This window comes from Dama dama, chromosome 18 (genome assembly GCF_033118175.1).
Source record: "Dama dama isolate Ldn47 chromosome 18, ASM3311817v1, whole genome shotgun sequence".
NCBI classification, from domain to species: Eukaryota; Metazoa; Chordata; class Mammalia; order Artiodactyla; family Cervidae; genus Dama; species Dama dama.
In genome coordinates, this window is record NC_083698.1 from 101,573,863 (window position 1) to 101,585,740 (window position 11,878).

The following is an 11,878-nucleotide window of genomic DNA, read 5'->3' on the forward strand; positions in this document are numbered from 1 at the left end:
TGCATGGCAAATAGAAGGGGGAAAGTGGAAGTAGTGACAGATTTCCTCTTCTTGGGCTCCAAAATCACTGCAGATGGTGACTGCAGCCATGAAATCAGAAGAAGATTGCTTCTTGGCAGGAAAACAATGATAAACCTAGACAGTGTGTTGAAAAACAGAGACATTACTCTTCTGACCAAGGCCTGTATAGTCAAGGCTGTGGTCTTCCCAGCGGTCACATACGGCTGTGAGAGCTGCACCGTAAAGAAGGCAGAATGCCAAAGAACTGATGTGTTCAAACTGTGGTGCTGGAGAAGACTCCTGAAAGTTCCTTGGACAGCAAGGAGATCAAACCAGTCAATCTTAAGGGAGATCAACCCTGAATATTCAATGGAAGGACTGATGCTGAAGCTGAAGCTCCGGTATTTCGGTCATCTGATACGAACAGATGACTCACTGGAAAAGTCCCTGATGCTGGGAAAGATTGAGGGCAGAAAGAGAAGAGGGCATCAGAGGATGAGATGGCTGGATGGCATTACCAATACAATGGACATGAATTTGGGCAAACTCTGGGAGATGATGAGGGACAGGGAGACCTGGAGTGCTGCAGTCCATGGGATCACAGAATCAGACACGACTGGGTGACTGAACAACAGGAACGTACACAGTGAAAGCATTTCCATAATCAAGTTAATTACCACATCTCTCACTTCATGTATTTACCTTTTCCCTTGAGAATACTTAAGTTCTATTGTCAACAAATTTCAATTATACAATACAGCATTACTGACTATAGTTACCATGTGACTATATATTATGCATTCAGATCTTATTAATCTTATAATGAAAAATTCGTACTCTTTTAGCTTTTAATCCACTCCCAGCTCTTGGAAATTACCATTCTACTCTCTGTTTCTGCAAATTCAACTTTTTTTTTTAAGACTCCACATGTGAGTTCACACAGTATTTGTCTTTCTCTGGCTTATTTCAGCTAGGAAAACACCCTTCAGTTTTATCCATGTTGTTGCAAATAGCAGGATTTCTTTTTCTTTTTAATAAAAGGTGGAATAATACTCCATTGTATATTTACGTATGTATATATCTTTATATCCATATCATATTTTCTTAATTCATTCATTCATCAACAGACACTCAGGTAATTTCCATACCTTGGCTATTGTGAATAGCTGGCAATGAACATAAGAGTACAGTTATCTCTTCAGGTCAATGATTTAATTTACTTCAGATATATATTCCAGAAATAGGACTGATAGATCATAAGGTAGTGCTATTTTTATATTCTTGAGGAATCCACATACTGTTTTTCATAGTGGCTACATCAGTTTTCACCAACAGTGTCCAAAGGTTCCCTTTTCTCCATATCCTTGCTAGCATTTGTCATCTCTTAACTTTCTGAGGTGGCTCAGACGATAAAGAATCTGACTGCAGTGCAAGAGACCTGGATTTGATCACGGGGTTGGGAAGATCTCCTGGAGAAGTGAATAGCTACCCACTCTAGTATTATTGCCTGGAGAATTCCATGGATAGAGGAGCCTGGCAGGCTACAGTCCATGGGGTCTCAGAGTCAGACATGACTGAACGACTAACTGATAGGTGTGAAGATATCTTGCTTTACGCTTGATTTGCACTTCCCCCTGATGCCGAGTGATATTGAGTACTTTTTCATGTAAGTCTTCTTTGGAAAAAATGTCTGTTTGGGAGTTTTACCCGTTTTTAAGTTGGAGTATTTATTTTTGTGTTGCTGAGGTGTGTGAGTCCCTTGCATATTTTAGATAAAACCCTTATGGGTTATATGGTTTACAAATATTCTCTCCCATTCCATAGGTTGTCTTTTGATTTTGTTGGCTGTTTCTTTACTGTGCAGAAGCTTTTGGGTTTAATGTAGTTCTACTTGTTCATTTTTGCTTTTGTTGCTTTTGCTGTCAAATCCAAAGATTTGCTGTATTGCTGTAACCAGTGTCAAACAGCTTACTCCCAAAGCTTTCTTCTAGGAGTTTTATGGTTTCAGGTCTTATATTCAAGTTTCAATCTATTTTGGGTTGACTTTTCTTTATGGTTTAAGATGGGGTCCAATTTAATTCTTTTGCATGCAGCTATCCAGTTTTTTTTTTTTTTTTACATGTAGAAATAAGTTTTTTGTTTTTTTTTTTCATTTATTTTTATTAGTTGGAGGCTAATTACTTTACAATATTGCAGTGGGTTTTGTCATACATTGACATGAATCAGCCATGGAGTTACATGTATTCCCCATCCCGATCCCCGCTCCCACCTCCCTCTCTACCCAATCACTCTGGGTCTTCCCAGTGCACCGGGCCCGAGCACTTGTCTCATGCATCCAACCTGGGCTGGTGATCTGTTTCACCATAGATAATATACATGTTTCGATGCTGTTCTCTCGAAACATCCCACCCTCGCCTTCTCCTACAGAGTCCAAAAGTCTGTTCTGTACATCTGTGTCTCTTTTTCTGTTTTGCATATAGGGTTGTCATTACCATCTTTCTAAATTCCATATATATGCGTTAGTATGCTGTAATGTTCTTTATCTTTCTGGCTTACTTCACTCTGTATGATGGGCTCCAGTTTCATCCATCTCATTAGAACTGATTCAAATAGCACAATTTATTGAGAAGGCTCCCTCTGCCCTGAGCCCAGAGATAGCTATGGGAAGTGATTGTGTGACCATTTAACAACCGCTTTGCTGCAGTCCTGTGGGACTTGTGAACTCAAGTCACATTAGCCCTCAGAATGAGGTGATTTGAGGGGGCCCTGTGTCTCGGGGGGCAACCTGAAAAGCTGGAGCACTAGATGTGTGTTCCAAACTCTGTTCCTTCAGGGGAAGCTGGTAGTTGCGGGCTCCCTTGTTATTATAAGGCACTATGGCAGGGATGGGGTTTCTGGTGAGAGAGTGTCTTAGCCTTTTGAACCCATTTCCCCGTAGATATCTTCTTAGTCACTCAATGTATGGGGGTCATTCAACTAGTTTCCGGGCTTCTTTCAAAGGGATTGGTCCGGTACAGTTGTATATTTGTTGTATCCATGGGGGGAAGGAAAGCCAGAAGCCTTGTCTGTCATCTTGGTGATGTCACCTTAGTTCTCTCTCTTTCACTCTCATAGCCGCATGTGCAGTGGTGCCGAGTAGATGAGATCAGAGTGTAAGAGGATAGAGAATAGAACTCAGAATGAGAAAATCTCACTCGAAAATCTTCCTCTAGTGACCTTGAAGTAGTCACTTAAATTCTTTTTAAAAGTTTTCTTACTTAAAAAATTTAATTTTGGCAAGATATGCATAACATAAAATTGGTCATTTTAACCATCTTTAAGTGTCCAGTTAAGTGGTATCAAATATATTCACATCGTCATGCAGCTTCATTGAACCTTCCCTGGTGGCTCAGAGGGTAAAGAGTCTGCTTGCAGTATGGAAGACCCAGGTTCGATCCCTGGGTCGGGAAGATTTCCTGGAGAAGGAAATGGCAACCCACTCCAGTATCCTTGCCTGGAAAATTGCATGGACGGAGGAGCCTGGCAGGCTACAGTCCATGGGGTCGCAAAGAATCGGACACGACTGAGTGACTTCACTTGATCCTTGATCTTGATCTTGTCATGCAGCTAATCTCCAGAACTCTTTCATTCTGCAAAATTGAAACTCTATAACCATTAAACAAAAAAATCCTCATTTCATGCACTTCCATTCCCCAGCCCCTGGCAACCATCATCTACTTTTTATCTTTATGAATTGAATTACTTTAGGTACTTGATATGAATTAGTTACACATTATTTGTTTTCTTGTGATGGGCTTGTTTTACTTAGCTTGTTCTCAATGTTCTTTCATTGTATGTCACAATTTTCTTCCCTTTAAAAGCTGAATAATATTTCATTGTATGTAAATGCCACATTTTTTAAATCCATTAATCTGTCCATTGATACTTAGGTATTTCTGCTTTTGAGTTTTTATGAATGATGCTGCTATGAGCAGGGGAGTACAAAAATCTTTTGAGCTCCTGCTTTCAATTCTTTTGAGTGTATGCTCAGAAGTGGAATTGTTGGATCATGTGGTAATTCTATTTTTAATTTTTTAAGGAACTGTCTTAGTGGTTGCACCATTTTATACTCTCCCCAGCAGAGCATACAGTTTCTAATTTTTCTCCATTCTCATCAAACTTGTTATTTTCTATTTTCTACCTTTTTTTTTTTTTGCTAGTAGCCATTTCAATGAGTGTGAGGTGGCATTTCTTTGTGGTATTGATTTGCATTTTCCTAATGATTAGTGATGTTGAGCATCTTTTCTTGTGCTTGTTAGCCATATACCATTGTTAGTATGTTATCTTTGGGGAAATAACTATTCAGTCCTGATCCATTTTTTTCTTTCAGTTTTATTTAAATATAATTGAATATAGCACTGTATACATTTGAGGTGTATCACATAACAATTTGACTTACATATGTCATGAAATGATGACTATAATAAGTTTAGTAAACATCCATTATCTCATATAGATATAAAATTAAATGGAAAAAATAGTTTTTCCTTGTGATGAGAATTCTTAGAAGTTACTTTCTTAATGGCTTTCATATATAATGTAGCAGTGTTCTTTATATTTATCATGTTGTATATTACATTGGCTCAGTGGTAAAAAATCCACCTGCCAATGCAGGAGATGTGGATTCTATCCCTGGGTCAGGAAGACCCCCCAGAAAAGGAAATAGCAACCCACTTCAGTTTTCTTGCCTGGGAAATCCCATGGACGGAGGAGCCTGGCAGGTTACAGTCCACAGAGTCGAAAAAGAGTCAGACAAGACTTGGTGACTAAACAGCAACAATGTGGAACCTAGTTGTCCCACCATCATTTTTGAAAATCACTAAGTTTTAATGGGTTTCAAAAAATTAATTTCTATAAAGCACTTAGAGTAGTACATAGGATGCAAGCAGCACTGAGTAAATACTGGTTATTATTTTGTCATTTATTATACTAAATCATCATTATATGTCTGCTTGTCTTTCCCTCTCAAGACTACCTTAATCTTTGTACCTCCAGGCTTGGCCTAGCACCTGACAGACAGTACATGCTACACGCTAAATGGATTTTTTTGAATGGACGAATGATAGATAGGACTTCTCTGCTGAGGCTGTAGGTAAAGTACAGGGCAGATGCTAGTTTCAACACTCACATTCTTTATGAATTGTGGGTCTGAACCAGAGGGACTCTTGAGCTTAGAACATGCTAACAGTGTCTGCCTTAGGGCGTCTTCCCAGAGAGCATAGCACACAACCCCTTAATGCAGATCGCCCGGGACAACTAGAATCTCTGGCATATTTATCATTTCTACACAGCCCCTGCACTTGTTTGTTTGCCCTCCACTTGTCTCTGAGCATGAACTCAGGGAATGCAATCCCTCCCTGATATTTGCTTCAGCCAGACCTCCTCTGCTGGATCCTTTGGCTTTCAGCCTCTAAAAGTTGAAGGGTTCAAGGCTTACTCCCAGCACCTTAACTATTTCTGTCTACATTCTTTACCTACATGATCTCATCTGGTTTAATGGCTTTAAATACCACGTAAGTGGTGATGACTCCCAAACTTGTTATTCCAGCCATAAATCTTCACTGAGATCCAGACTTGTATTTCAGTTGTCTTCTTCACATCTTGTCTCAGATCTCTAATAGGCATCTCAAACTTAACATAAACAGAAGAGCTTCTTCACTTCTTCTCTCAGTCTTCCTCATCTTGTTGTTCTTGCTGTTTAGTTGCTAAGTTGTGTCTGACTCTTTTGTAACCCCATGGACTGTAGCCTGCCAGCCTCCTCTGTCCATGGAATTTCCCAAGAATGCTGAAGTGGGTTGTATTTCCTTCTCTAGGTAAAAGGCTACATAAAATTCTCCTGGTTGCTGAAATAAAAAGTTTAGGATTTGTCCCTGATTTTTTTTTCATCCCCATATTAAGCAAATCCTATCAGATCTGCCTTGCAAATATGCCAGCATCTTATGCCCGATTACCACCTCCAAAGCTTCCACTTAAGGACAAGCCCTCTGCTTGTACTCAGTTTAAGTCAGTAGCCTCTTACTGCTCTCTTTCACTCTAGCCTCTTTCAACCCCATTCTTTACATAATATTGTCCAGAAGATGTTTGAAACATAAGTTATCCTGCTCCTCTGTTGAAAACCTTCTAATGGTTTCAGTTACATTTGGATGATACCCAAATTTCTTACTGTTACCCATATGACTTTCTTGATCTTGTCCTTTAAATAACAGCATGTTAAAGGTTGAAACTTCTACCAGGTGCAAAGATTTAATGAAAGGAGATTTTAAACCGAGTTGCCAGTTCACAGTATGCAGGTGTTCAAAGGAAATGGACATAAACCTTTCATAAGTCTTAAAACTCTGATAAAATAAGAGTTGAGACAGTAGAAGAGAGAAGATTTTGTGAGAAATATTTAGAAAATCCTACATTATGAGTCCAACTCCATATTCTACCAAGGAAGACTAAGAATGTCTCCTCCTCCCCTCAAACCTGGTGGTGGTCGAGAGCTTCCATGGGGCCACGCACAAAACTTACTGGGTTATTTCTTCTGTTGGGAAATGGACTAGGGTCTTGCTTCTGCCTGTAGGACTAAGAGAATGAGAAAAAAGCTGGGTGATTTTGGGGACAGAGTCAGGAGAATATGGCTACACTAGGACTGGGGGTCAGGGTTAATGGTCAGCTGTGGGCCTCAAGAGAGAGAGAGCTTGTGTGTGAGGGTCCAGTGAGTGTGGAAGCTCCAGCTGCAACTCTTGGTGGTGAATGCCCAGGAACTGAGGAAGGAGTCCTGAGGGATCGCTCAAAATAGAGATTTTTTGCCCCAGCACACGGAACTGCAGAGAGAGGGCTCAGTAGGGAACCTCCAGAGTCCTGAAAATTCCCATGAGGGAGAGAGTCAGCCTTAAACCTCCACCAGGCCTGGGAAACACAAAGCCAGATTACTTTGGTTCTAGTCCAAAAAAGACCCTTCCTGCACCTTTACCAGTCTCCATTTGCATCAGCCAATCTCAGACAGGTCGAAGCTACAGTTATCTCGTTTTCGTCTACTGCATTGAAATGTCCAATTTCTGGCTTGAGGCTGTTTTGTGACTTGGAGCGATCTCGGGACAACCGGTTTGACAAGAGTGAAAAGTAAATTCATATGAAGTGCTGGAGTTCTTTCTTTCTGGCTGGAGGAGTTTCCCTCACTGAATAAAGTTGGAAGAAATAGTAGAAGAGAATGATTAAAACTGTGGTGTGACAGTATTATGGATACAGCCAGCTCCACATGGAAAGGCTCTCCTTGTTTGATCCCTCACATTATCCCCTGAGAACGCCTTCCCCAGCCTATAGGTTTAAAGGAGCAGCATTTTTTTCTCCACTTGTTCTTCAGCAATTTTACTCCTCTTTTTTCTTCCAAGCACTGACTACGGTGTGAAAGTATCTTCTTCAGGTGTTTGCTTATTGTCAGTTGTCTTCCCTTGGTTCCATAAAAGCAGGAATCCTTTCTCTTTGGCTCACTGCTATACCCCCACTGACTACAATAGCTGCCCTGTGTATATAAGTGCTCACTAAGTATTTTTTGAGTGAATGAATGAGTAAAAATTATAGGTATAAGAGTGAGAAAAATGCACATTTATCCCACTTCAGTGGGGTTTTTATTTTCACACAATTACTCATTCATCCTGTGGTGGTAACAATGGTCGCATTATTTGTATGACTAACTTTTTCAGTTGACACTTTCATGAAAACGTCATATTACAAAAGGAAACACAAATATTAAGGAGGTTTTAAACAAACATGGAGGAAGGACCAATTTGAAATATTAAACCAAAAACATTTGACTATAGATCGATGAATATATTTTTACTCAATAATGTATTTTTACTTTTCAACATGGTCTCTCAAGCATCTGTCTTTACTGTTTGTACTGGAGGGCAGGACTCACATATGCCCAGTAAGCTAAGGAATCTCAGTGTGGGGGACACACTCTAAATGGGCCCCCCAGGACTCTCACCCCTGGAAAGTGCACCTTTGTGGAACCCCCTTCCTATGAGTGTCCATGGTGACTGCAACTTCCTTCTATCTAATAGAATATGGTAGAGGTGATAGGATGTCATTCCATGATTGTGTTATGGTAGTTAACCCACATCTTTCTAGCCAGCTCTTCTCTTAGGGACTCTCTTTGCTGGCTTGAGCTGCTATGTTGAAACAGTTCACTTGGTAAAGACTGAGGGTGCCCACCAGGATCTGAGGGCAGCCTTCAACTGACACCCAGCAAGAAGCAGATACCCTCAATTCCACAACAACAAAGGAAGAAATTCTCTTACTGGAAACATAAACTCCACTTAAACCATTATCAATCATTAACACTTCAGGGTCCATGAAGGATTTAATAAAAGGTTTGGTAGAAAGGTGGATCAAAGAATCTGACCTTGAAAGGGATGACTGCTCATAGGTGAGCATAGACTTGTAACAGGAAAACCCAGCTGGAAATATATTCCTCCAGCATCACCACTTTCCTAGGTCTGGGCCATATGAGTTGTTGCCCATATACTTAACGTCTTTACAATGATCCGATGAGGAGATGTGTGTTTATGGGTCCCAAAGATGGAATAAGAGGGATGGGGTTGTCAACAGAATCAACAAACAATCTATCATAGGAATTGAAAAGAATTTTTATTCAAGCCAAACTGAGGACTACAGCCCAGGAGACACAGATTCAAGAAGCACTTGAATTGTGTTCCTCTGGACTGGAATATGGGAGAGGCTTGTATATAGGCAAAATCCACTAAGTTACATAAATTGTTTGTCAAGAATTAAGATTGGAACTGGCAAGTAATAGTGCTTGTTAAGCAAAAATAGGTTGGGCTCTGAAATAGTTGCAAGGGGAAACCTTGGGACGGTTAAGATTGCAGTTGGCAGTTGTTAGCAGATACTGTTTTGAAAACCACTGTTGGTGTCCTTTGAATTTTATATAGTTCATACAATTCAAGTTCTCGGCAAAGCAAGAACATGTTTGAAACCCCATCCATGGTGGCCACCCAGCTCCATTTTAGATGCATGAACCACAGTTTTTTATCTTTCCAGAACAAAGAACAAACATCAAATATGACAGGGATACATTCCTTCAAACTTTCAGAAGAGGAAGATTAGCACGTACACAGCGAGTCAGCATGTCCTTGATCCTGGGAAGGGACCCTCATTTTTGAACAAGTAACTAACATTGGCATCCTAGGAAGGGGGCAGGGCATTTATTCCTGTCTTCAAAGTGGACGTTCTAAACGTTCTGGTAAATGCACTCTTTTTTTTTTTTTCAATGCTTAAAGTAGGTATACCATGCGTGTCTGACAGGCCCTACAATGGGCCATTCTAGGTGGTGTAAATTTCAAGCCAAATCATGGATAAGCCAGAATGACTCCCCCATACCTCAGTACGTGAAAATTCCCTCCTTTAGAACTCAGTCACAGACACCCTGAACAACCCTCCACATTGACACTAACCATGGCCACGTGCAGGCAAAACCAGAGAAGGCAAATGGGGGGCAGTCACTGGGCCTGATGGTAACTGAGCCCGGGAGAAATCTGCATCCTCACTGAGCCGAGATCACCTTCCTCTGGCTAAAGTGGAGGTTCCCCGCGTCGGTGCCCTGGCTTCTGCTGGGCTCTCTCCTCACCTCCTTCATTGTCACCCTACTGGTTTTTGGGGGGAACCGCGCTTTGTATAAAGGGTCCTTCACTAGAAAACCTTTCGGGAACATGACCTGCATCAGTGGAGCAGGATTCTGGAAATGTACTATTTCCTGCCCCTGAAACTGATCACTCTTTCAGTTCCTGGCTCTGTTTTTCTGGTCTCGATTGCTCTGTTGATTGACTCTCTGAGGAGACGCGCATGGAGGATGCAGCACAGTGCTCACAGCCTGCAGGATCCCAGCGGCCAGGCTCACACCAGAGCTCTGAAGTCACTAGTCTCCTTCCTTGTTCTTTATACTCTGTCTTTCATGTCCCTGATCATCGATGCTGCAGGGTTCTGCTCCTCAGAGAGTGACTGGTACTGGCCATGGCAAATTTTAATCTACTCGTGCACATCCATCCATCCCTTTATCCTCATCCTCCGCAGCCTCAGGCTTCGGGGGGTGTTCGGGCAGCTGATTTTGTTGGCCAGGAGCTTCTGGGTGGCCGAGGTGGTGTGATCCCCTTAACCAATCCATCAGAAGGGGCTCAAGTGAGGATGACAGAGCTACAGTCCATTTACATGAAAATGTCCTCAATATCGGTTGGATCATAATTGTGGGCTTTCTCCTTTGGGAAGGAGAGGAGGGGAGTAAAATCTGGGAACTCTTTGAGCATAATTTCTTCCTGGAACACTATTAAAATGTGGCCCCAGAGGTCCCAGAGAGCCAGCATCATCCAGAAGGACAGAATATAAAAATTCTGTGTTACTCTCTCTCTCTTTGTATCCCCTCTGTTATGTGGAAGCCTTTGGTTAAAAAAGTCTTAACTGCACTATCTTTAAAAAAAGTAATTTTATTTATTTCTTTATTTTTGGCTGTGCTGGATCTTTGTTGCTGCACGGCCTTTTCTCTAGCTGTAGTAGGTGGGCTTCTCATGTGGGATCCTCCCGGACCAGGAATCAAACCCGTGTCTCCTGCATTGGCAGGTGGATTCTTTACCACTGAGCCACCAGGGAAGCCCCTTAACTGCACTATCTTACCTCAGTTGTCTGCTGGGAAATTAAGACAAATCGTGTCTGTTACTGAGCTAGTGTGTGGCTGGGGAGGCAGTGACCTTCCTGAGGATGATGTAATGGTCACTGTGTGAGCCCCAAAGGACAGTAATTGTGGTGGACAGTGGCCCGGGCTATGAGATCTAATAGTCCTTCTTTCCATGGAGATTCTTTTTCTCTTACCAAACTTGGATACTTCGATTTTAATTTTATTAAAACTACTAGGTTTCTTCACAACACATTTTCTCCTTAATATTTCTGTTGTTCTGGTTTTGATTTTCTCTAAGTGGCCGCCAGACTTGTCCCATGTTTGTTCTTCCTTTGGAAGATTTTTCTTCTTTTTCAGATTGTCTCAAACTTTTTCCTAAAGCAAATGTCTCAAAGTCACATGTGAATTAAATAAACATGTACTTTTTGATCTGAAAAAAAAAAAAAAAGTTTGTGTTCAAAACTGTTTAACTTTTTTTTTTAAAGAATTACCCCATTAAATCTTATGTTTAACTATTTGTTTAAAATAGTTTGTTCCAATTACTATGCAGAAGTTTTTAGAAATAATTTTGGAAAAAATTTTAATTAGAGTTAGGTGCCTCTAAGGCAGAATATAAAAAGTTTTTGCTAAAAGTATCAATGTGCATATTTCAGAGACTAACCTGCAACTGGATTCCTGATAGAAATTTTAATTTCCACTGAGAGTAAAAATAATTTCCTTACTAATCAGGGTATATGCTGCTGAGTGGATATACACTCATGAACTAAAATCTTTGGGGAAATTATTCTACACTTTGGCTTTAACTATTTTTTAATAGGTAATATGTTTACATTGTTAAAAATTCAAAAAGTACTGAAGAGTATATATAAAAAGTATCTCTACTACTTTCCCCTTCTGAGATATTCTTAACAGTTTCAAGTCTGTCCTTCTAAAGATATTTTATTCTATGACAGAAAGCCACGAATACCTAACAAACCTTTCAACTAAGTTACTTACAAACTACTGTATTCCAGGTACTGTGCTTAGTCGCTCTGTCATGTCCGACTCTTCGGAATTAACTAGCCGACTGAGTTATTACCTGTCACCTGTGGCCTTTACACAAATGGTTGTACATGATTCACGCTTCTCTATACCTTATTGCTTCTGTTTAACAATACGTGAATCTTGGAGATC

General features: G+C 40.7%; 1 protein-coding gene across 1 annotated transcript; it reads left to right on the plus strand.

Annotated features, from left to right (window-relative positions):
- The first annotated feature begins 9,405 nt into the window (after positions 1–9,405).
- TAS2R41 (taste 2 receptor member 41) lies at positions 9,406–10,183 on the plus strand. The gene is given in 3 exon segments (XM_061166560.1): positions 9,406–9,424; positions 9,592–9,753; positions 9,756–10,183. Coding segments are annotated over 3 exon segments (609 nt in total).
- The last annotated feature ends 1,695 nt before the right edge of the window (positions 10,184–11,878 follow it).